At 36.1% G+C, this 27,691-nt stretch overlaps 1 protein-coding gene and 1 pseudogene across 1 annotated transcript; both read right to left on the reverse strand.

Annotated features, from left to right (window-relative positions):
• Positions 1-314: 314 nt before the first annotated feature.
• On the reverse strand, positions 315-5,341 carry LOC145969843 (uncharacterized; annotated as a pseudogene).
• A 12,453-nt stretch (positions 5,342-17,794) lies between these two features.
• Positions 17,795-18,547, reverse strand: LOC145969847 (uncharacterized). Its single transcript, XM_083096126.1, has one exon. It carries the CDS (start codon positions 18,545-18,547, stop codon positions 17,795-17,797), a length of 753 nt encoding a protein of 250 aa, XP_082952252.1.
• Positions 18,548-27,691: the final 9,144 nt, after the last annotated feature.

Below are 27,691 nucleotides of genomic sequence, written 5' to 3' on the forward strand. Positions count from 1 at the left end.
TTTGAATAAGTAAAACAGGAAAATAGTGAGTTACAAACTTTTATTTTTAATAATAAAAATATTCTATTTAATAATAAAAATATATAATTGATAATCTCTTTCTCTTTCTCTTTCACATTAAAATTTTTTATACATAAATAGTACAGAATATTAAGCATTGTTCATGAAATTGCTGATACATAACACCTTTTTTTGCATAGAACTGATCGAAATACAATTATTAAATGATTAAGTATTAATCAAGTTAAACATGTAAATATATTTTAATAAGGAATTTTTTTCTTTATTTTATAACATTTGATATTTATCATTTACTACATTTTCTGTAAAGATAGTAAATAAACATCTTTAGCACCTCTAGGCCACTGCCTTTTTTTAACTTGAGCATCATTAACTTCAATCCAAATATTAGATGTTTCTTCTCTACACATGCTTATTTAATGACCTTCGTCAATATTTGAACCATAGTAAAATATAGCATTCATGACTTTATATAAATGTCCATCTATTAATACTTTAGTTGTTGGAATAGCACTCAAATTGAAGTTTTGTGTTGCTTTCGTTAATTTATTGTCCTGTGATGAAAATATTACACGAATAACAACTATCTCTTTTGATAATATTATTTCTTTTTTGATTATTATATCATTTCCAGTACAATATTCACACGTCTCATTATGCGACTGATACCAATGTGAAAACGTAATATTTAATAATTCATTAAGATTACAAGTTTTCTTCTTTAAATTATTAATAGGAATGGAAATAATAATATTATTATCAACAGTAGTTTTTGTATTATCACAAGTTTTACATCGTCTAATAGAAGTTATTTGATGCCTCACTAAACTCTATATATTCATATTTTTCACAAAGAACTATAAAAATATCAGATACATTTCGTTTTATAGGACTTGAAAAATATTCTCCTACACATTGTCGTATTGCATATGTATTTAAATTACATATTCCATTTTCATATCGATGCATTAACATACGTAAAATATTTGATTTATCAAAATTAGACAATTGCTGCTTAATGGCATTTAAATTCAATAAACACTGTAATACTGCATTTGCATAGCATGAAACCTTGTCTGTATTTTGAAAACCATGCATGACCCAAGCTGTACTTTTTCGAACATTTTCATCTAAACCTGATTTTTTAACAGAAGCTATTACTTTTGGTATCACCCATAAGACATCTTTTACTTTGTAATATTGTTCCTTCAACATAGCAATCATTTCTACTTTCGGTTTATGTATTTGTTTTAGACGATTATATTCAATAATTGCATCTTCATTAGCTCTTACTGATGAAGGATCGAAATTAATTAAATGTAATCCTTCTAGAGATGTTAATCGCGATAATGCAACATAAGTTTGGCCACAATTAAACACAGAATTACCAATGTCCATAATAGCACTTTGCAAACTCAATCCTTGGCTTTTATGTATAGTGATGCCGTAACTCAAACATATTGGGAATTGTTTTCTGACAACGTATGCTCTATCTACCACCTCAAATTTAACACTTACTCTTTCAATTAAATATTCTAAATCTGATGATAAAAGAAGTTTAATTTTTTCTACCTGACCATCATTATCTTGTACAATTGAAATTACTTTAGCAATTGTACCATTTACAAGACCCAAACTAACATCAACATTACGCCGTATCATAATTTTCGCTCCAATTTTAATTATGATTATTTTCGAAAGCCCAGCTGTTTTTGAATTATCATCATCATTATTTGATAATACTTTTAATACTTTCTTTTTTAGATATGGAATACATTCAATTGTATCTTCAGCAACTAATATTATTTCTTTAGAAGTAATGCGACTTAACATTGCATCATTGAGAACATCACACATATGACAAGTGGGCAGTAAACAAACGATGTCTGATGATAGATTGTTAATAAAATTACATAACTCGTTTAGTCTAGATTCGAAGGAATCACCTTTAAAACAAATTTTTTTACTTTCGAGAATCTTACCATCAGATTTTGTTAATAAACCGATACGAATTCTTGACAATAACTCACGATAAGTGTTATCTCCTTGCTGACGCATATTGATTATCAATTCATCATACTCAAATAATGTAGTCCATAAATTAACCGCATTTATGGAACCAAGATATTTAGCAACTTTTTCATCTGATAAATGTTTAAAAATAGGATCATCGCGTACGGGAGGTAGTTGAAGCAAATCTCCGAATAAAAGAATGTGCTTTCGACCAAACCAACCATCATCGCAATCACTAGTGTCAAATATTTGAGACAATCGAAGATTTATATATGTACATTAAAGTCAAATTAGATATCATTGACACTTCATCAATTATAAAAAGAATAACATTATTAAGCTGTTCTCGTAAAACTTCCAATACATGATCATATAGTTGCTTATACTTAGGAGTATTACCATGTTCAACGGGTAATTGAAACAATCTATGGATTGTCAAACCATCTATATTAAATGCTGCTATACCAGTAGGTGCTGCTACAGCAGTATCTTTGTTGAGATTTTGTTTTATCCAGCATGTAATAGTCTTGATTAAGAAACTTTTTCCAGTACCACCTTCTCCGCTAACATATAATCGCAATATTGATTCATCTGACTTTACAGTATTGATAGCTTTATCGAATACACGTTTTTGATCCGCATTTAATTTTGCTATCATTTCAGATATATCGATTTCTCGAACCGCTTTATCACCAAGATCCTTAAAATCTTGCATTGCTTCACCAGCTTCTATATTTTGAACACCTATCGGATTTTCAGGATCATCCTGAGACTGTTGTTTTTGTAAATCGTCATCTAGGCACTGCTGAACTAACTGTTTTGCAGTTTCAAATGATTTTTGCAATTCTTCTAATTTTTCATGATATTGTAACGCTTCTACAAGATGCAATTTTTCTTTCTGAAACGATTCGGCATATGTATCTCTGTTTTTTAGATCGTCTAATTTTCGCCATGGTTTAAACATAAGTAATAACGCAAAGAAATACTTTTCCGGCTGTGTATTAACATTAATTTTATAATGATCAATAAGATATCCACGCTGTCGTCGTTTAAGATATTTACCATCACCTATTTTATAATATTCAACATACTTATTTTTTGGTTTGATCTTCGAGACATCATACCACTGTGCAAATTCATAAAGAGATATATTTTCTAATTCGTTTGGTCTATGTGGATAAAGATCATCTATTAAAGACGGATAAAATATATCTGTAGATTCAGGATCAAGAGCTTCAATTTCCTTGTAATTTTTTAATCTTTTACGTCGTATTTGATTAACATCTAACCATCTGATAGTTGTATTTCGATCAGTTCCATACAAAGAAATACCTAACAATGTATCAGCAGCTTCGAGAGCTCCACATTCTCTATTATTCACAAATCGCATACTTATATTCCAAAGATGACTCACTAATTTCTTATTATTATTATTATTATTATTATTATTTTCAATATTAAGAATAGAATCAGACAACTCACATTTTGCTGCTTTATTCATATATTTAGTAATGTATGAAGTAAGCAGCGATGATTTTTCACCAATAAATTGTATATCCATATTACCTTCCCATGCAGTAAGAAGAACAAGATTATAATCATTTATATTAACTTCATTCTCCGTTCGAGGAAGATCATAAAGCCTACTTTTCTGTTTCAATTGTTTTCTACCTGCTATTGAAGTTGCTACATCTCTCATGTTAAAAGTTTCAGTAACGGGACGAGGAAATCCAAAACGACATCGACGAATAACTTTACGGCCTACTTTTTTAGAGCGAAGACAATAATCGTTGTGTTTATGTCGTTGATGCGTATGAACACGTTTGTACAATAATGGCGAAATATTTTCATCTGGCATTCTGCAGCTTATATGTTGTAAAATAAATTTAGAGACTTCTTCAACAGTAGATTCATTGAAAATTGGTGCATTTTTAATCCAAATTAATAAGTGGAAATGTTGTATACCTCTACCTTGGTATTCTCGTCGCCAGAAATAGTGTGTTACTTCTCCAATTGGATGATCTTTGGAGTTAATGAAATCGAGCATTGCCCGAAACTTATTATCAAGAAACCTGGACGTTGATACAGGATCTTTAGCAATAAGTTCGCTAACTAAAGAAACATCATGCCATTTATTTACTTCACGAATATATTCACTTAAATCTTCCCATAACCATTCACTCGGACTAAGTGTTAAAAACCATGTCGCAGGTCCATAATGCTGCGTCATACACTTTAGATTACTTCTCGGTTTACGCCAATATTGTTCCGTATTTCGAAGTGTAGAAAATATTGTTGTTAGATCAGATTCCAACTGTTCTTTCGACAATGCTTCTAAATACTCTGCATCCATATAACGATCTTGAGGATTAGTTATATTCAATTTATGATAAATTCTACGTCTTAACTGACGAATATTGGCATCATTCAATAAATAAAATAAATATTGTTGGTTTAATCTGTATTTTGGATGTTTAGATGTCAAACGACATTTAATAAATTCATGATCATGAAGTTTCACTTTTCTACTTTCACGTTGTCCATTAATACCAAAAGGATATAAATCTGGAAAACACATTAAATCTAAATCTTTTTCACGATTATCCAAAGGTGCATTTTCAACTTTTAACATTTGGTACAATTCTGTAGAAGTTTTATTTGCTTTCTTTTCATATAAGGGATAGATAGTGTATTCTTCATAATAACCATCTTTTTCATCTGTAACTTGAGTTAACATTGCCTTATGTTGATTGTCTAATATATTTTCGACACCATTTTTCGTCTCATCTATTGAATTATCTAATATCTCATTGTCAGGTTCGTCATCTAATATCGCTTCTGTCTCTTCCACTTGAAATTCTGAATTTTTTAATTGTTCTAAAATGTTCAATTTATTATGATCATTTGGCAATATAATGTTAGAGTATAAAGAATTGTTGTCCTTTAACCATATTAAAGTGTCAAAAACTTTTTTAACATTAACCATTTCTTCCCAAATAATCTTTGATTTATTCGGGATACTTCTAACTAAAATATATAATTCGTTATTAACATTTATTGGATCAGTATCCAAGCATAATTTCTTCAATGTCTCCTGTAACGGAAGTGGTAAATGAAATGTTCTGCCTTTAACTTTTTGTACCATTTGCCTTTGAGGCAATTTTTTATTAATAACAGTTCCCATTTTGACGACAGTTTGAAATGCTTTAGCTCTCTGTATAAGAATTTTTTCAAATGTGTTAAGAGATGATATTGCTTCGGGCACATCTTGTGTAAAGAGATTATTCAAAATGCAGTATGCGGGCATTACGCCTTTCCGAAAGGGCCTAGGGGGATAAGCATGTAAAAGTTGCCCCCGCCCGTATCAAGTCGAGATTGGCATCATAGATTGGCATCTATGTGTCTAAAAAATCCTGTAAATATCAACCTTAAAATTGCATTTTTGTAGGAGTTATGGAGAGGGAAAGCAAAATCAAAAAGGTGATTTTTCTCGAAAACGACTGAACCGATTTTGATGAAAAAAATATATGTTATGAACATCAACAAGACTATTTTAAGAATAAATTAAAAAAAAAAAATTCTGACCAAAAATACGAGTCAAAAAAATTTTTGAATTCTTCAAAATTTTTTTTGAGGTTATGTTTTAGAGATACACCTCCAATTTTTTTTTTTTAAATCTTAAAATGTCTGCTTTAACATCTATTTTTTCCAAATTTTTCGTAGAGGTACTTCATGGCGAAAAATGATGAAAATCATGCATGCGGCGCGGTACCACGCTTTCACAGCACACTCGCTCCAGGCGCGTATATCGAATGTTCTAGTCTGGTTAGTATGCTGGATTCTTGAATTATTTTACGACAAAGTTAGTAGAAATGACAGAAAGAGATTTGAAAATCTTATTCACCGGTTCATACCAACTCGGTCAAGCCATATCATATTTGGCAGAAATGGTTGACAAAGATGGTAAACTAAAAATTGAGTATGTTAAAGATCAGTCAAATGTACTCAAATTGAAAGTTCCATCTCGTCATATTTCTCGAACAGCATATCGATGCTTCTTAAGATATAAACCTAACAGTGTTGGTGTTTCTGGTTTGACACATTACACATGTGAATGTGCCAATGGCAAATGGTCTGTTGGTTGTTGCTCCCATATTGCTGCAGTGGTGTATTATTTATCTCATGCTAGGTATTTATCAAAAATTTTCAAACCGGCCGAAATACTCAGCGAAGTATTCAAGAAAAACAATTACATTCCAGTAATTGAGAGTGATAGTGATGAAGATTAAAAAAATAATAATCTCAACTCCTATAAAAAGTACCCGGTTTTCTGAAAGGCGAGGGGACTCAGACTAAAAAAGCACCCCGATTTGTGAGAGGCGAGGGGACTCACACTAACAAAGCACTCCGATAAGGAGTTCAAAACCGTACTGCATCCTTTTCATAGTGAATTCTGGACACTTATTTTTATAGACTAACTGCAGATCTGACGAACTGACGATATTATTTAAATACTTTATATACATAAAATGTTAACATTCTCTTTAACCGTTTTTCACGAAATAGATTTTCAATTATTTCATCTGATCTGATGAATCACGTAGGTATCGTTACAGAAATCATAATTTCACTAAAACTTAACTTTTTCGAAAGGCGCTTAAAATAAACGTACAAGTAAAAATAAAATCTAAATTTTTACTAACTTTGTCGTAAAATAATTCAAGAATCCAGCATACTAACCAGACTAGAACATTCGATATACGCGCCTGGAGCGAGAGTGTTCTGTGAAAGCGTGGTACCGCGCCGCATGCATGATTTTCATCATTTTTCGCCATGAAGTACCTCTACGAAAAATTTGGAAAAAATAGATGTTAAAGCAGACATTTTAAGATTAAAAAAAAAAAATTGGAGGTGTATCTCTAAAACATAACCTCAAAAAAAATTTTGAAATATTCAAAAATTTTTTTTATTCGTATTTTTGGTCAGAATTTTTTTTTTTCATTTATTCTTAAAATAGTCTTGTTGATGTTCATAACATATATTTTTTTCATCAAAATCGGTTCAGTCGTTTTCGAAAAAAATCACTTTTTTGATTTTGCTTTCCCTCTCCATAACTCCTACAAAAATGTAATTTTAAGGTTGATATTTACAGGATTTTTTAGACACATAGATGCCAATCTATGATGCCAATCTCGACTTGATACGGGCGGGGGCAACTTTTACATGCTTATCCCCCTAGGCCCTTTACCTGCACAATAAGTACATATACAGGGCGATCCTGAAAAACGTTATGTCTTTAAAATGACGTATTCCTGACACCATTCTAAGACAATTTTTCCTTTACCAAAATTTGATTTGAAGCGTAGTTTTTGAATTATGAGCAAAAATAGTTAGTAAATCACGCGTCGGGTACAGAAGGCAGGCAGGAGCGGCGCGGCGTGCCGCGAGCGCGGGCGCAGCTGACCGCCCGACGGGTGATTATCACCGCATGAGTCGCTAACTATTTTATCTTATAACATAAAATTATGCTTTAAATAAAATTTTGGTAAAGAAGAAAATGTCTTAGAATTACGTCAGAAATACGTGTTCCTTAAAATAACGTTATTTTAATAATGAAAAGTTGTTCCGGATCGCCGGCCGTCCGACGTTGCAATCAGCTGATTGCTACACGCGATGTGTGTATGGCGGAGTGTGAGCGTAAGAGAGAGAGAGAAAGAGAGAGAGAGGGAGGGTAGGAGGGACAGACATTCATACACACGCACGCACTTTTTTCTCGCTCTCTTTCTCTCTTTTACGCAACACTCATACACTCTCTCATTCGGTCTCTCACTCACACTCTCTCGGTCACTCACTCACTCACTCACCTGCTTACTCACTTGCTCACTCACCTTGTAGCAGCGTAGCGAATCTTCATGCTATGTATTGTTGTTATCTGCTGCACGGTTATGATTGCTAGAGATGCGCGACACATCGAAATTTTTTCGATTATTAATCTCACACTCGATTGACACAATACAGATTACACGATAACGAGTTTACTGTTTATTCACTCACTATTGATTTATCGATACCAAAAATTACTTTCAAAGAAACGCGAATGCAAACAACACATGACTCGACGCGAAGCGACGGACCGCGGAGACTGCGCGACCACAAGAGTTATGTTGCCAGAAATGCGACAGGCGACATCTAACAAACGACTTGCGCGTGGCGCGTGATTGACGCGAGATAAGACGAACGATCGGCTAAAACCTTCGCATTGCGAATGCGGTAGAAAACATGAAACGTATAATGACATACTTAAAAAATTAATTATTTATTATAAATAATAACTATTTCTAATTATAATAAATAATTATTATTTAAGTATGTATAATAAATAATTATATTTTTTAATAACTTTTTTTCCAACATCGTGATTTTTTATAACAAGTACAGATTTTTTACTTTTTTAATAATATCGTCTGTTGTAAAGCCATTTGCGATCAGGATCTAATCCTTTTTGTCTATCTCGTTCTTGCTGAGTGTTTATGGAATAGCGTTTACGTTTTTGTGCACGTTGTTTTACAATATTCTGTTTATATAAATCCCGTTTCCTAGCGCGTTTATTTTCTATATTCTGATCATATCGATACCGTTCCTTAGCGCGATTATGTTCTACATTTTGTTCATATCGCTTTCTTTTCTTAGCGCGTCTATCTTCTAAATTCTTTTTATATCTATACCGTTGTTTAGCGCGGTTGATTTTTAAATCTTGTTGTCGCATGGACGTCGTTTTTTAGCTCGATTATTTTCTAAATTTTTAGTATAATGTATAAGAGAACTTTCTAAATCTTGCACACATTGTTTTTTTATATTAACTTCTAATTGGACAGTATCTTCACATCGAAAACGTTTCTTAGTACATTTATTTTTAGAATCTTTGTTTGCATAGATTGGTTGGTAAATTTTGATTTTACTTATTTTATTGTTACTACGTAAATCATTATTATTATCAATAATTTTGTAACCGGTGTAATTTTTAATATAATGCTTATTTTGAAAATACTTATCAGTTTCTTTAACATCATTTATTTTTTCAATATTATTTGTTGTTTTTATAAATTCTTCAATGTTATTTGTTTCTTTAATATTATTTGATGTTTTTTATAAATTCTTCAATATTATTTATTTCTTCAATATTATTAGTTTCTTTAATATTATTTGTTTTTATAAATTCTTTAATACTATTTGTTTTTTCACTGTCATTTGTTATTTGTACACATTCTTTTGGAATATTTATTTCTTCAATATCATTTGTTTCTTTAAAATTATTTGTTAGTTTTATAAATTCTTCAATATTACTTATTTTTTTACTGTCATTCGTTATTTGTATAAATTCTTTTGGCGTATTGTCCGTTAATATTAATAATTGATTATTATGTAATTTTTTCTCAGAATGACTATTATCAACTTTTTCCAAACGATTCAATTTTTGTTGCTTTGTCTTATATTGACGTATCGTACTTATACGAATTGCTTCAGCTTCTCTCGCTTTAACTACTGCTAATGGGAGTATTTTTTGAAAAGTATAACGTTTATCTTGTGGAAAATGCTCGATTACATTAGATTCAAAAATTTTTATCAAATGCGAACGCATTAAACTATGATCATATGTCACTTTTTCATGTTTAATATTAAATAATAATGAAATTGCAAAAGCTATTGCAAAAACACCGCAATCGTTACTATTTGGTTGATGCTGTACTGTTGGGAACTTGACAGGGTGCTTTTTAAAATCATATGTTGGGAATAATTTTTTAAAGAATTGTTCGTGATGTTTATGTAGCTTCTTATAATTTAATGAATCATAAATAAACATGTTCTTTTTGTCATAATAGCTACAAACCCAATGTCCATCATATGGACCTGATGAACTATGTAATATTTGTATATGTTTTTTATCTACTGGCATAGGTTGAATCCTATCAAGGCATTGCACTCGCCAGGTTTCAACAGGTCTATAATCTGAATAATTTTGTAAGAGATAACCGAAATGGTCCATATGTACATTCTGTCAAAATATAACCGGGACTGAGTCATTCAAACGGCCCGCGTTAATGGTTTCTTAAAAATTTTGTTTTCCTATGTTGGTACACCTGTCATCTATTTTGACGCTGAGTTTGAGCGTCATCTGTCAACTAGTTTGTTATCAGCAGCCAAAGACATTAGTTAACCTCAAGTGCTATCGGCGAATTTTACTATGGAAAAAAATATTGAGCAAAGAGTTTGTTTGAAATTTTGTGTTGCGAACGGAATTTCTTGTTCGGACGCGTTGAAAATGTTGGAGAAAGCCTACGGGGACTCTGTAATATCGAGAACAAGAGCATTTGAGTGGTACAGAGCGTTCAAAGAGGGCCGTGAAGTTGTTGAAAACTTGCCTCATCCGAGACGGCCTGCAACGGTAGTTACTGAAGAAAACATCGACTTAGTGAAGAAAATGGTGCTCGAAAATCGTCACTATAGTTTGAGAGAGCTTTCACAAGAACTATCCATCTCTCACGAATCAGTTCGCCACATTTTAGTCGATGTTTTGTGCATGAGACGCGTCGCAGCACGGCTTGTTCCGAAAGAGCTGAATTTTCTTCAAATGGAGCATCGCAAAAGAGTTGCTGCAGACATGTTAGAACGAGTCAATTCGGACCCCACATTCATGGAACGCATCATCACAGGTGACGAGACTTGGGTCTACGAGTATGACATGCAAACAAGCCAACAGGCATCGAAATGGTGCCACTCAAATGAACCAAAACCGAAAAAACCACGTCAGAGTCGCTCAAAAGTCAAGGTTTTGCTCACTGTTTTTTTCGATATTCGTGGTATTGTTCACTCGGAATTTCTTCCGGTGGGTCAAACAGTGAATAAACAATATTATTTAAGCGTTATGAAGCGTTTGAGGGAGAGTATCCGCCGAAAAAGATCGGAATTGTGGCAGAACAACTCTTGGATTTTGCACCACGATAACGCACCATCTCACAAATCCATCCTTGTGAGCGACTTTTTGACCAAAAACGCTACCAATATGATCGAGCAAGCACCGTATTCTCCAGATATGGCACCCTGCGACTTTTTCCTATTTCCGAAACTCAAATTACCACTTCGTGGGACCCGTTTTGAGTCGATTCAAGACATAAAAGAAAATTCGCTGAGAGAACTGAAGGCGATCCCGGAATATGCCTATAAAAAATGTATGGATGACTGAATTGTTCGTTGGAAAAAATGTATCGCTTCAAATGGAGCCTATTTTGAAGGAGACAAAATAAATTTTGATGATTAATTGATTTGTGTTGTTTTTATTGACTCAGTCTTGGTTATATTTTGACAGAATGTATGTCAGTTAACCAGTCACCTCGAACAATTATATCTTTTTCTCTAGATGGCAGAGATATATTCTTTGTGTTTGTAAACATTTTATATAAATACAATATAAATAAATAATTATTAGATGTAACCTTTTTATTTTAAAATATGCAACAAACTGCTCTCTAGGCAGTTGCTCTATATCAATGTACAATTTTATTACGACGCACAGCAGTTCTGTATCGGCACAGAGCAGCCGTTTTTTACAGGCGCACAGCAGCTCTGTATCGGCGCACAGCAGCCGTTTCTTACAGGCGCACAGCAGCTCTGTATCGGCGCACAGCAGCCGTTTCTTACAGGCGCACAGCAGCTCTGTATTAGCGCACAGCAGCCGTTTTTTACAGGCGCACAGCAGCCTTTGCGATTTTTGAAATTAAAATTAACTTACCTCCGCTTGAAAAGTCGCTCTTCTTCAAAAGTCGCCGTCAATCTTGAACCTAATTCTGTGCAGAAAATTAAAACGTCTTGTATCTTAATAATAATAATTTAGTATAAATGGATACCTTCAAATGCGATAAATTGCAATAAAAAGGTTGCAGAAAAAGTTATTATATTTTTTAGAAGAGATTACCATGTCTCTTGATTTTATTATAAAGAGAATTTAAAGACAAATTCAATAATATGTTTTATACAAAGTGTTTTATTTTAATCTTATTAGGCAAATATCAAACAATAATTTTATAACTTCAAGAAATACATAAAATAGCGACTTGAAGGCTTCTGCCTATTAGATGCAGAAAAGACGCGGCAACCAATTATTTTATAACTTCCATGAGAGTGAATGATTGATTTCCACGTCCTATCATAACATTGCAATTTTCACAATACTACACAATACCATATACAGGGTTTGTCAAAAGTGTGGAAACCCCTAAATATCTCACAAACGGTGCATTTTAGAAAAAAATGTTTCAGGCAAAAGTTGTTTGGTTTCAAAGGGGCCATAAGATGGTACCATTGGTTTGACCTTGAAGAGTCATTTGAAGGTCACGTGAAGGTCACTTCAATTTTTTTAAATGGAATACCCTATATATTTTTGCACACTCTTGTAGCTTATCTCGAGAGCTTTCCAAAACACTATAATTAAGTACCTTTTCGTTAAGTACTTTTTGAGTTATGAGGCTTGAAATAATTTCTTAATTTTACATAAACCGTAAAATATCTTGTAAAATATTCATTTTTCGATTATCTTACCTTAATACTTTTACGTACAAAATAATGAGAGGAATCAATTGGTGTAAAGAAAACACATAGTTGTTTTTAAGAAAAAATATGGAATTGTTAATAGCAAATTATATATTTTTTCTTCAAAACAACTATGTGTTTTCTTTACACTAGTTGATTCCTCTCGTTATTTTGTACGTAAAAGTATTAACGTAAGATAATCGAAAAATGAATATTTTACAAGATATTTTACGGTTTATGTAAAATTAAGAAATTATTTCAAGCCTCATAACTCAAAAAGTACTTAACGAAAAGGTACTTAATTATAGTGTTTTGGAAAGCTCTCAAGATAAGCTACAAGAATAGGTAATGACAAATAGTAGGTTCCATTTAAGAAATTGAAGGTGACCTTCATGTGACCTTCAAATAACTCTTCAAGGTCAAACCAATGATACCATCTTATGGCCCCCTCGAAACCATAAAACTTTTGTCTGAAACATTTTTCTCTAAAATGCTTTGTCTCCGAAATAATTGCGTGCGTTAATTAAAATGGCTCACCCTGTATATATATGACCGACTGTCACTATTCGATCGCGGCGCGACGTCGGCTCAAGCAAGGTTAGCCGACTTTTGCCCGATACCGACTCTCGGATCGACGTTGGCAATACCGCGACAACTGGTGTCCGACATTGACCTGACATTAAAAAAAAATTATATTCGTATATTTATTTCGAAATTTTATTGCTTTCTTAAAACTGAATTTGTTTCTTAATGATAAATTTTGTTCTTAAAATAATTTATGGAAAATTATATATTTGCGCTAGTTATGACATATGTAGATAATATATAACACTTAAATTAAATGAAGAAGTAGTCTACCACGTAAGGCAGTTGGCTCACGATCCAGAGGTCCCGAGTTCGAGTTCCACCAAGCTAAGTGTGTTTTTCAAATACGAGAAAACATTTAATCCATTACAAAAAACGCTAATTTTCAGATAGAATCATCATATAGGCTGCATCTTAAAAAACAAACGTAGTTAAAAAAAGTAATAAAATTTCGAAATAAATATACACGAATATAATTTTTTTTTATGTCGGGTGAATGTCGGAAATCAATATATATATATACATATATATATACATATATATATATATATATATATATATATATACACACACGTGATTATATATATATATATATATATATATATATATATATATATATATATATACAAAGGATATTGTACTGTATCTAGTTAAATGTAAGACAATAAAAATGCGATGTAACACTTAGTAAATAATTTGTAACAAGCACGCCACAATAAAAAACAAAAAACCTATATTTGTTACTTTCATTATAAAAATATACCTTTATATAATAATATACAAATATATATATATTCATATCCATTTATACATAAGCATATCTGTTTTTATATGGACAAAATTGATATATAAGTTTGTATTATATATGTTAACTAGATATAATCAGTTTTGTCTAATTATATAATATATGAAAAATTTTTTACCGGGTACAATAAAAATGCGTTATTTTATGTTAACAGAATAACATTTAACATGTTTCTACAAATGGAATATACATTCCGAGAATTCCAAAAAAAAAAAACATTTACACAAACAAAAAATATTAAAACACAATTAGAAAAATTATTTACTCATTATATAAAATGCAGTTTTATACCTGATTGCCACAACTTAAAAAAGAAAATATTTAATAAATACGCTGTATTTAGATGTAAAATTCATTTCTAAAAAAGGCATGTTATCCCAATAAGCAAAATGTTAACAAATTGCGTGCAAATTAGCAGCAAATTTAATCAAAATTCCACACCAAATCCATAGCCATCTGTGTCCGCATTAAGCTCGTGTTTTGCTAGCAAACCTTGCTGACATAACCTGACAGCAAATTGGTGACAAAACCCGAGCAAAGCTTGCTGACATGTTGACGTCAAATTGTCGGCAAAAACCGAGCAAGATCTGCGCGCGCGCAATCTGACAGCATATTGACGGTAGAAACCGAGCATGATCTGCTTTTGACCAAAGTGCAATAAAATTTAATATTACAGAATAAGTTTTATTGGTAAATTATAATTTTCTTTTCATAAATAACTATAAAATGTAATGTTATATCGTAGTTATATCTCACGTAGCAAATTCTCTTTCAACTTAATTAAATTAATAAGAAAGTAAATTGTGAAAATAATTAAATTAAATTTATAAAATTGAGGCATAATTTATATGATAATTAACTCTTGCTTTATGCTTCAAATAGGATAATTTTCCATTTATCCTGTTGATTCTAATCAGTTTAATATTCTCATATTAGGCTTGTATGAGATATCAAAGATTAAACCAATAGAAATATACTTTTGATCTTTTATTAATAGCCATTAGCAGGCTTTATATCTACTTCTAACAGAAATTTGATTGCGAGAAAGCGCGCATCGCGTAGCGGAAAGCGAAGGAACTATTGAATCAAGGCATCTAAATACCGATTATGCAGGTTCTGCTCGGTTTCTGCCATCAATCTGCCGTCAAATTATGCGCGCAGATCTTGCTCGGTTTTTGCTGTCAATTTGACGTTAAGTCATGCAGCAAGCTTTGCTTGCTTTTTGTTGACAATTTGTCATCAGATTTTCCTGCACAGATTTTGCTCGGGTTTTGCCGCCAACTTGACGTCAAATTTTGTGCGCGCAGATCTTGCTTGGTTTTTGCCGCCAATTTGACGTCAAGTAATGCAGCAAGTTTCGCTTGCTTTTTGCCGCCAATTTGTTGTCGGATTCTGTCAGCAAGCTTTGCTCGGTTTTTGCCGCCAATCTGCCAGCTTAATCAAGTAATAACAACTCTTGTAGCAAAATTGTAGCCTTTTTGCTGACAACAATTTTTAGCAAGCACTTGGCGAAATCTGTTCGAGCAGACTTGGCTAACTAGGATTGATTCTCGAATGTATCGAAGTCATCTCGAAAGTCTCGAAGTGTATTGTTGCCTTTATTCCGCGGTACTGATTGGTTCTTTCCATAGGTTCTTTCGCTGATCATGCCGCATGCTTCGTAGTGTTTGATCGTTGACAGTTTTTACACATTTGAATGTAGAGTATATAATATAATTGGTTAGGTTTGAATGAATTAAAACAAACAGCTGTGATGATGCATATAACGTAATAGTATTAAATTTACGAATGTACAGTTATTCAAATTAAATGATATTAAACATTTTTAAGTAAATCATGAGTGTCGTATCTCATCTAAATTAAATGAAACTAAACGACAAAATATTTATATACATGCAACATTAATATTATTCAGTACATGTATTATATAAATTTTTCGTCTCAAATTTGGTTTAGGAATTTTTTAAATTTTAATTGCATGGTTTTTTGATCAACCCGTATATAACTATGCATAATACATATAAAAAAATCTAGAATATTAAATATAACTAATATAAATATAATTAAATATAATTAAATTATATTAAAAACCAGAATTAATTTTTCAGATAGTCCATCTTGATGGTGTTCAAACCCGAGTACCTAAAATTGCAGCCTTTAATAATGGGAATGTCCCATTTGAACTTCATATTAGAAGCACACTGTTGTTTCTAATTTAGGAAAATACGAACCTACTAATATTATTCGTCTTAAACCCGAATTTATAGAATTAAGTGACCTAAATACGTCTCAAAATTATATAAGTAAGTTTTATATTTAATTATATAAATTACTAAAAAGAACTATTTTATAGTTGTTTCTTTTTTCATTTTTTTGGTGGTTAGCTATCCAGTTGATAGAAAAATAATTTCGTTCAATTTTATGTACTCAAATAATCCTCTTGAAAACGAAAAAATTCGAATCTATTTATATTTATTTAATTATATTTTCCGTCATTTATTTAATTATATTTTCCACCACATTATTTATTTTTTATTATTTTTAGAATAAATATTTATAAAATTTAATCAAATATTAAAACAATAATTTATAAACATCATTTAAATTAATTTATTTAAATTGTGTGCGGGATTGCTCCGCACGTTGAACACCGGAACATATCCGACAGGATATCGGGAAAGGAGGAGTGAGAAGGAAGTAACTCCAATTAACTAGTAATTCATTCACAAAAAAAAACAGTTTATTAACACGCAGATAGTCGTTTTTCACAAAAAAGTTATCGTCACAAGTTCACAATATTACATTAATTATTTCGGAGTACTTTAGCGCGAGCGTGGTCGCAACATTGGTCGTGAGAGCGAGCGAGACAGCGGATCGACTCTTGAGATAGAGCGAGACCGCTATACTTTTCGCCGTGAGTGAGCGAGACAGCAGATCGACTCTTGAGATAGAGCGAGACCGCGATACTGTTCACCGTGGTGGAGTCCGAGGTCACAGGAAAGTGACTCAACGTTCAAAAGAATAGAGGCACTCGTAGCTACTATGCACTCGCGCCCCGCGGACCGATTCTTGCGGAATGTAACTGCGCGCGTTGTGGAATTTCCGCGGCACAATCCGATCACTTGTTCTTTTTGTAAGATACTTCCGAACTGTCCAGACTTCACTTGAATTCGAGCACGTAATGAAAATTGCGAGTACGGACTCGTTGAGATATCGCGAGAGCGGAGCTCCAGAGAGTTTTATGAACGACAGACTATTGAGCTGATCTGAGAGCGACTACCACGACGGCGGAGCATCCCTTACGGTCAAGGATTTCGCGAAGAGTCGTACGATCGGATTGAGCCTATCGGAGATTAGCACGTAATATCGCGTGATTTCGCGACGCGATTATTGGCCAGGACACGATCACGCGTCGCGGCCGTGAAGGTCCTGGCGCCTGGCGCAATAAAGATAGCAGATATGGATCGAGGTGCCCCTTATCACGCATTGATGGCGCCATCGATCCGTTTAGGGCTTTATCTGTCGTGTTAGATTCGCTATGAATCTTAAACATACCGCCCGCCTCGAAACGGTAGTTTCGAAATATATTTTTAGCTTTGGTAAACAATTTGTTGGTTTGAGCGATTCGCAGTTTAGATTAAGAAATCGCCGCCCGCCATGAGGACTCGTGTCCTGAGCAATGATCTTTATTGTCGCATAAAGAAGTAAGAGCTAGCGCCTGTTGAATAGTGAATGAGTACGGCGTACAAGCTAACGGATTATTACTTTTGATAAGAGAGACAATTTTTAATTTAGCTTTAGCTGGTCGTTTTCTTCGAGTTCGTCGGAGGCTGACGAGGCAGTTTCGATTGGAAGCATACAAAGTTTCTCTAAGGGTCGCTTGTACTCCGATCGAGCGGTTCGTATCGTAACGACGCGCACTAGACCATCAGATCCTTTATGACATTTTGTTACCCGACCGAGTTCCCATTTACAGGGCGGGAGTAAAGGATTTCTTACTAGAACCATCTTGCCGACTTCAATAGAAGGTTGCATTTTCTTCCATTTGTTTCGTTGCTGCAACGTATTAATATAATCAGTCTGCCAGACTTTCCAAAATTTTTCGGTTAATTGTCGAAGTAACTGCCATCGCGATAGCCGATTTTCATTGATTGACAATAAGGAAGGTTCTGGGTTTAATGTAAGGGCAGATCCGATTAAAAAATGCCATGGGGTTAGTGGTTCATAGTTGTCCACCGTATCCTTGAGAGGCGCGATTGGCCTAGAATTAAGACAAGCTTCTATACGACAGAGAAGCGTAGTGAATTCTTCGAAAGTTAACGTGTGAGATCCGAGAACGCGACGTAAGTGATGCTTTACGCTTCGGACGCCTGATTCCCATATCCCTCCGAAGTGCGGGGCATGGGGTGGAATGAATTTCCACGAAATACCGTCAGCGGCTGTTTGATTCGAGAAATTTGGGTCTCGAAGAGCAGTTTGGTACGCTTTTGTTAGTTGTGTATCAGCGCCAGCGAAAGTGGTGCCGTTGTCAGAGTACATGTTTGACGATAACCCTCTACGAGCACAGAAGCGCGAAAAAGCATTGAGAAATGCTGGAGTTGAATAGTCACTGACTAATTCAAGATGAATAGCTCGAGTAGCTAGGCAGATAAAGAGAGCGATGTACCCTTTCCGTGAGGCTATGCCTCGTCCTGATGAAGTGCGAGTTAATACCGGCCCTGCGTAGTCAGTACCGCAATGGAGAAATGAGCGAGCTGATACTGAGATGCGAGGCGAGGGCAGATTGCCCATCAACTGCGAGGGAACTGCGGCTCGTTCCCGAGTACAAGGGACACATTGGTGTATTGTTTGTTTAATGATTGAACGAGCCTTGAGGAGTCAGTACTGCTGGCGAAATGTGGCGAGTGTCAGTTGTACACCGGCGTGAAGAGACTGTGCGTGTACATGACGGACTATAAGACTTACAATTGGATGAGGAGCTAATAGAATAGGATGTTTTTCTTGAAATGAGAGGCTCGAATTTTGTAATCGGCCACCAACTCGAATGACGTGGTCAGAATCGAGAAACGGGTTTAGATCGGCCACTTTACTTTTCGGAGATGGCATTTTGCCTTTGCTCAGTGTCGTTAATTCCGCTGACAGGGTTTCTGATTGGATAGTTCGTATCCAATATAATCGAGCTCTTCGATAATCTTCGACTGTTAGAGCTATGGATTGTTCGGAGTTATCAGAGCGGGTTATTCTACGACAGTTGTAGGCAAATCGAATAACGTAAGCGGTTACTCTTAATAATTTAGGCCACGTAGAAAATCGAGTGGCGAGCTCCCATGGTTCATCGTGGTGAACGATTTGAATCGTGAGAATTTTAGCTTCCTCCGTTGAATTAAACGCGGCGCAGCTAGGCCATTCGGAAGACGGACGCTGGAGCCATGATGGTCCGTGCCACCATAGAGAGAATTTAGAAAGATCATGGCTCAAGAGTCCTCGGGAAGCGCAATCGGCCGGATTTTCCGCGGTGGGAACGTAGCGCCATTCCGCGTCTGGCATTCGCGATTGAATGTCAGCGACGCGATGGGCCACGAAAGTTTTCCATTTTGATGGATGCGACGAGATCCATGCTAGGGCAACGGTTGAATCGGTCCAACAATGACACGAAAGATTTTTTATATTGAAAGAGTTGCGAGTGAATTCAAGAAGACGGGTTAATAAAACCGCGGCGCATAATTCGAGACGAGGTACACTCATTAGTTTAATCGGTGCGACTTTTGATTTACCAGCGAGTAGATTTACAGTAATATTTCCGGTTACGGATTGAACGCGGATATATACAGCTGCTGCGTACGCGACAGTAGATGCGTCGGCAAAACCGTGAATCTCGCATCGAGCGGTGTCGGACGTATTGCCAGTCCACCAGCTTACTCGTATGGTATTTAATTGTGCAAAATTAGTATAGATCGCTTCCCACTGACCGTGAAAGGGTGGAGGCAATGTGTCGTCCCAGTCAAGCTTTAGTCGTCAGAGGTTTTGCATCAAGATTTTAGCGCGAATGATAGCGGGAGTTACCCATTCCAATGGGTCAAATAATTTAGCAATTGTTGAAAGAATAGTACGCTCAGTATGGGGAACGAAGTCCGGAAGAGAGACGCGGAATTGAAAAGCATCAATCGCGGGATTCCAAGAAAGACCCAACACGGTTAACTGATCATCAATGTGCAGTACTCGATTTCCAGCTAAACCGTGATCACTCTCAGAAATATCAGCGAGAAGCTCCGTACGGTTGCTAACCCATTTGCGTAGTGTGAATCCGCCTCGGGCTAATAGCGCGACTAGTTGCTCTTTCAAATGACGCAGGAGAGAAATATCATCTGCTCCAAACAAAACATCGTCAATATAGATGTTTTGTTGCAGGACGCAAGAAGCGAGAGGGTAGCGAGCTCCTTCGTCCTCGATTAATTGATTTAAAACGCGAAGAGCTAAGAAGGGAGCTGATGCGGTTCCGTATGTGACTGTACACAACTGAAAATCTTGAATGGAAGTGAAATTCCTATCGTACCATAAGATTCTTTGATAATCACGATCACGGGGGTCGACCAATATCTGCCGATACATTTTTGCAATGTCTGCTACATAGACATATTTATATTGACGCCATCTTAAAAGTATGGCCATTAGATCTGCCTGTAACTTCGGGCCAGCTTCTAAATGACAGTTTAACGAGGTCCCGTTAGTTGTTAAACTAGATGCATTGAATACGACGCGAAGTCGAGTTGTCGAGCTCGACTCCCGGATTACCGGGAGATGCGGAATGTAAATAAGCTGTGAATTAGAAGATTGAGGAGGATCGACTCTCTCCATGTGGTTGAGTTGCTCATACTCATTTAAGAACGCGGTATATTCGTTTTTCAATTTCGAGTTTGAGTCGAACCGGCGTTTCAAGGATCTGAGGCGTCGAACTGCTATGTCTCGAGATTCACCGATATTTAGTGGCGGTTCTTTTTTAAAAGGAAGGCGAACTATGTATTTTCCCGATTTGCATCGAGTGTGAGTTTCTCGAAAATGTTTCTCGCACCGTTCTTCCTGCGGTGATTGAATGATTTTACGGGGAATCTCTTCTACTTCCCAAAATTTACGTAATTCATTTTCTAATGAACAGTGAAGGACGTTAATTTCGCGTGACGGAACTTTATCATCATCTATAGGTCCCGAAATAATCCAATCTAGGTGCGAATTTTGAGCAATAGGTTGGTCTGAGGAGCCTTTGTGAATACCATCTAGAAGATTGCGACAGTAGTGAGTCTAGGCCGGTAACCCAGGGGCTCCGAGGGGGAGTGAGGGGCAAGGGGAAACCGCGGGGGGGACGTCACGCGGGGGTGTATGACGTCACGCGGGGGTGACGTCACGCGCGGGGAAGGGGGGATCCGCGGCGCGAGCGATGGACGAGGGGGTCCGCACGGGTAGGGGGGGATCCGCGGCGCGAGCGATGGACGAGGGGGTCCGCGAGGAGAAAACGGTGGTGTGAGAAGGATAGCGTAAAGTGTGTGAAGAGGACAGTGCTACATGTGGGAAAAGGACGACATCAACGTGTGACAAGGATGACATCAACATACGACAAGGATGACGTCAACGTGGAACAAGGACGACGCATTGTAAGATGCTGCATAGGTGGGAGAAGGACGACGCAAAGGTAAGTGAGTGAGTGATAGCGACAAGCATATGAAAGAGAGAGAACGATCATATCGCGAACAACGTGTACGAAAGAGAACGATAATAGCGCGAGAACAACGCGTGCGGGAGAGAACGATAGCGCAAGACAACGCGTACGAAAGAGAACTATATTGCAAGAGCAACGCGTGCGAGAGAGAGCGAGAGAGCGCGAGAACAACGCGTGCGAGAGAGAACGAAGATATCGCGAGACTTACAACTAACGCGAGAGAGAACGCAACGAAGATATCGCGAGACTTACAACTAGCGCAAGAGAGACGCAAAGGATGGGAGCGCAAGGAGAGGCGCGTAAATAACTGGGATTTTTTTCTTTTCTTTTTAAATTAAAATATAAATTTATTTTAAAATGTGTGTAATACAATTTTGTGTGTGTGTGTGTGTATGTGCTTAATATGTAATAATAAAAGATATAAAACATAAAATTTAAAAAATATAATAATAATAATAATAAAATAATAAAATATCAAAATTAAAAAAATATATATGGGGAGGGGGCGATGCACCGGACTAAGGGGAGTCAGCTCCTAGAAGGCTAAGGGGTCGTGTGCCGGGCTGAGTGGAGCCGCTCCTGGAACAGAAAAAGACATTTGAATAGTTTTTTAATAATTTATTTTAGAACTTTTGATGTATTATAAATTGAAAGTTACTTACAATACTTTCCATGGCATTTTCCATTCACCGTTATATAATACACACAATTTATATTTTGATGCAGGTTTGGATTCACATATCTGTTTATCCTCTCGTCGACCATTCATATCATCGCGTAAACTCTAAAATCATGCATATTAATTTTAAGTGTTTTAAATTTATTACACATCGACAAAAATATTTTACCTTCAACGTTTCCAATTTCCGCCGTAGTATATTCTCATGATCATCTTCTTCCAATTTTTCAAAATCTTCTATTAATTCGAGATTTTCACGCAGTTTATTTCCAGTACAATTTACTTTAGAATGATTAGGTTCTATGTTAAAACATTTACATCCATAATATTTTGCAAAATCTTGCGCACATATTTCTCGAGCTAGAAGAAATGTCCTCAACGAATTTGTGCGAGGTTTTTCCAAGCCGAGCTCTTGATGTCTTATAAACTGAACGATTGAAGTTTCTAGATTCTTCTTTGAAAGTTGTTCCCGTTCGTATTGAAGTAATTCTTCATCATCACTAGTCCGAAAACGGAAATCAGATTTCCCATCGGATGATTCCTCCTCTATTTCTCTCTCCTCTCTCTCTCTCTCCATCTCATCCATTTCTCTCTCTCTTTCCATCCAATAATCATCATCATCCGTATCGTCATCGATGATAATAACGTCGTCTTCAGCCATTGCACTAACGTAACACAAGACTAACGAAACACAGAACAATGAAAGAAATAATATTCTAATGTCGCAGACTCCTCTTCATTATATATCTTTTAATATCTTTTGTCTCATTTCAACTAGAGCATCACGTCTCATCTACCTCAGCATTTCTCTACATCTTTAGCGGAGCGTGTTGAGAAAAGTATAACTATTCTTATTTGTATGGAAGGAAAGAATTAAAACCATAGATGGAATAAAAATAATTATTTATTGCACACATCGTAAAGAATATCATTTACAGCGCATGTTAATAATTCGCAATCGATTAATGATTCGCTGTTAAAGACATCACTATCGCGTATCGTTTTTACAGCATCGCATACAGTAGTAATATTGTTACGTTGTAATACAGTTTCAAATTGTTTAAATTTTTCATTCACGAGATACGTATTCTCGCATAACCAATTGTGCATATGATCGATACAATTTTCAAAATTAAATAAATGTAATAATGTTTGTGGTTTCATGTACAAAGAATTGTCACATAATGTGAGTTTTACAATTTTCGATTGATACATTTCGATCGATAAATCTCCAATCCTTAATGGGAGAGCAGTCGATTGTAGAAATTGTTCAACGTCTGCTTGCTTCTGTATCAATAAATTCCACGTTGAAAAAGGCAATACTATTTGATTGCCTCGATTATCGCTGAGAATCAGTTCCACGTACGATACAGCTCCAACGCTTATTTCAATGTCCAAATACTTGTACGACGTTGGGGTTAGACCGTATCTTCTTCCAAGTATGCGAGTCGCACGATGAGGCTGAATGCTATAAAAATATATAAATTAGATCAATATTTAAAAAAATTAATAAATAAAATATTTAAAGATCGAAACTTACGTGTCACATTTTTGCTTCTTACACGGTGGAGTTTCACCGTTTCGAATCGGAACGTAAAAATTCATGTTGATTTCTTCAGTGAACCTTTCACACGCGCGATTGATGCAATACTGATCGTATTAGAATTAATATCAATTCAAATAGTATTGCAAATTGCAATGTAGATGGGATTATTGCTGACACGACATTTTAATTTCCTCTAAAATTTTGTCGCGCCGATGTACGGCTGCGATGACATCATCATCCCTAGAACAAAGATTTAGCTGAATTCGCTAAAATCGAGCGCCGATGTACGGCTGCTCCCGACGCAACCACGTTAGATTTTTCAAATGTACGTGACAAAACGCGAAATTATCAAGGTTAAATTGCAGACGCTACTCCGGGAATTTTTTAAGATGAAATCATTCTAGAATGTTCGATGATATGCATGAGACAGTATATAAATCATGCCGTCAAGGTTAAAACACACATCACCCCTAGACAAAGATTTAGCTGAATGTGCTAAAATCGTGCGCCGATGTACGGCTGCTCCCGACGCAACCTCGTCAGATTTTTTCAAATGTACGTGACAAAACGTAAAATTTTCAAGGTTAAATTGCGCATCAGAACAAAGATTTAGCTGAATGCGCTAAAATCGAGCGTCGATGTACGGCTGCTCCTGATGCAATCACGTCAGATTTTTCAAATGTACGTGACAAAACGCGAAATTTTCAAGATTAAGATGTGCATCGGAACAAAGATTAACCGCCAAGGTTAAAACGCACATCACCCCTAGACAAAGATTTAGCTGAATGTGCTAAAATCAAGCGCCGTTTTACGGCTGCTCCCGATGCAACCACATCAGATTTTTCAAATGTATGTAACAAAACGCGAAATTATCAAGGTTAAATTGCAGACGCTACTCCGGGGAATTTTTTAAGATGAAATCATTCTAGAATGTTCGATGATATGCACGAGACAGTATATAAATCATGATCAAGAGGCACACCCCGCCAGTATTTTTGCTAAAGTACATCCGGAACTATCATTGGGAAGCGCATTTCGCAAGTGTGTTACAATATGGAGGAACAAAATTTGCGAGAGCAATCCACATTGATTGATTCGCTGGAAGATTACATTGTGTGGGAACAACGATGCGACCAATACATTGAGTCGTTGGAAGAGCAAAGTCGCATCAAGCGACCGCGATTATCGATCGGAAATCGACAATCGCTGATTGCTCGGATCGCGCGCCTCGAAGGGTTGAAAAATTCGGTACGTGGACGTTTCGTACACGCGGGTGCCGGATGTAGCGCGCGTCAAAATAGACTTGTGTGGCGCGAGATTGATACGGCGTTCGAGAGTCGCGTATCGACTGGTGCGGTGATAAACTATAATCACATTGAACCTCGCCAATTTCTCGATGACGTCAAAGACATAGTGATAGAACATGTGCAGGACGTTATGAAAAAACACTGTAATGTGAAAGTGAACACTATATTTAACGGTGAATTCGTGGCTGGGGATAAACATGCCAACAAAAGTACGCGAAACTATGAACTCTTTCGCACATCCGATTTACGCGAGTGGTACGAACGGCGTGTTATCGAACCCACCCTAGCGTCTCTGGAAGAGTTTCAGGAACGCGATAGCGGGTGGGCTTTGTCGCAAATACTAAATTTAACTGTAAATATAAATAAGTATAATCCTATGCGTGCGGGGTGTCACATCAAATTACCGCGGGAGATTATGTTGAAAAGAGCGGTGATTAATGTACAATCTAAAGACAATGCGTGTTTCGCGTGGGCAGTGGTCGCCGCCCTATACCCCGCCGAAAGAGACACGAATCGGGAATCATCGTACCCGCATTACACGACAGTGCTGAATCTCCAGAACATTGAGTTTCCAGTGACTGTGAACCAAATAAAAAATTTTGAACTTGCCAATAACATTTCGATCAACGTCTACAACATCGAAGATAAGAACAGCATTGTCCCGATGCGTCTTTCGCAGCAGAAGCAGGACAAGCATATCAACTTGCTTTACATTGAAGACGACAACAGCGTCGGACATTTCGCTTGGATTAAGAATTTATCCCGGCTCGTGAGCTCACAACTGAGCAAACAGGATCACAAGAAATATATATGCGACCGGTAAGTTTAATTTATATTGAATAATTATAGGTTATATACACTTTGTTATATAAATCTTTAAAAAATTTTTCTTTTACAGATGCCTGCACTATTTTAATTCGGACGCCAAGTTGCAGTCGCATACGGTCGACTGCGGAAAGATGAACGATTGTGCTGTCCGATTGCCGAGCGATAAGGACAAGTGGTTATCGTTCAACAACTTTAATCGGAAGGAGCGGCTCCCATTCGTCGTGTACGCCGACCTGGAATGCGTTCTGGCCAAGATGGATGAAGAACAGCGAAATTTGCGTCAACATCACCAAGTATTTAGTATAGCTTATTATGTACATTGTTCATACGACGAATCTTTATCGGCGTACCATTCGCGTCGTAGCGCCGATTGTATAGCATGGTTCGCCGCAGACCTCAAAAATTTAGCGTTACGTGTAAAAAATATTTTAAAAACAAATGTCCCCATGGTAAATTTGACGTCCGAGGAGTGGGAGAAATTCCATAGCGCCACTCAATGTCATATATGCGAAAAACCGTTCGTGCAAGACGATACACGCGTTCGCGATCATTGCCATCTGACCGGGCGGTACAGAGGTCCAGCACACTCAAATTGCAATTTAAATTATAAAGAATCTTTTTGTATTCCCATAGTTTTTCACAATTTATCCGGTTATGATTCACATTTCATTATCGAGGAAATAGCCACATCGTTCGAAGGGAAAATCGAGTTACTTCCGATAACAAAAGAGAAATATATTTCGTTTACAAAAGATGTTTGTATGGATGAAGAATCAAAAAATCATGTAAAATTACGTTTCATCGATTCATTCAAATTTCTCGCATCGAGTCTCGACAAATTGGCATCGTTTTTGGACAAAGATAAACTCAAAATTTTAAAATCAGAATTTCAAAATTTATCAACAGAAAATTTCAATTTGTTAACGCGAAAAGGTGTATTTCCGTACGAATACATCGACTCTGTAGAGAGGTTGCAAGATACGTGTTTACCACCGCGCGAATCGTTTTCCTTGACCGGTGACACTGTATCCGAGAGCGATTACGCGCACGCCGAGAACATCTGGACGCGATTTTCCATTCGAACGCTAGGCGAATATAGCGATTTATATCTTAAAATTGATGTCTTGTTATTAGCCGATATTTTCGAAAACTTTCGAGATAAATGTATCGAAAGTTACGGACTCGACCCCGCGTATTACTATACTCTCCCCGGATACACGTGGGACGCCATGTTGAAACATACCAAGATCACGTTCGAGCTGCTTACTGACATCGACATGGTTATGTTCATCGAACGTGGTATACGCGGTGGTCTGAGTCAATGTTCGGGTAGATACGCTCGCGCTAATAACAAGTACATGGAGTCGTACGATCCATCGAAACCATCATCGTACTTGATGTACTTTGATGTAAATAATTTGTACGGATGGGCAATGTGTCAACCGTTGCCTTACGCCAATTTTCAATGGGTCGACGATGTGACCAATTTTGATGTATCATCCATCACGCTAGATTCACCTACAGGCTATGTCCTCGAAGTGGACCTCGAGTACCCGCAACATCTTCACGATGCGCACACTGACCTGCCGTTTTGCTCGACACGCGACAAACC

This window comes from Camponotus vicinus, unplaced genomic scaffold (genome assembly GCF_025532165.1).
Source record: "Camponotus vicinus isolate PSW18456_S1 unplaced genomic scaffold, iyCamVici1.0 SCAF_4, whole genome shotgun sequence".
Taxonomy (NCBI): domain Eukaryota; kingdom Metazoa; phylum Arthropoda; class Insecta; order Hymenoptera; family Formicidae; genus Camponotus; species Camponotus vicinus.

What these genes read in the sequence shown, in the direction of transcription:
- LOC145969847 (XM_083096126.1), bottom strand. Translation starts at nt 18,547, where the DNA reads ATGTACTCTGACAACGGCACCACTTTCGCTGGCGCTGATACACAACTA.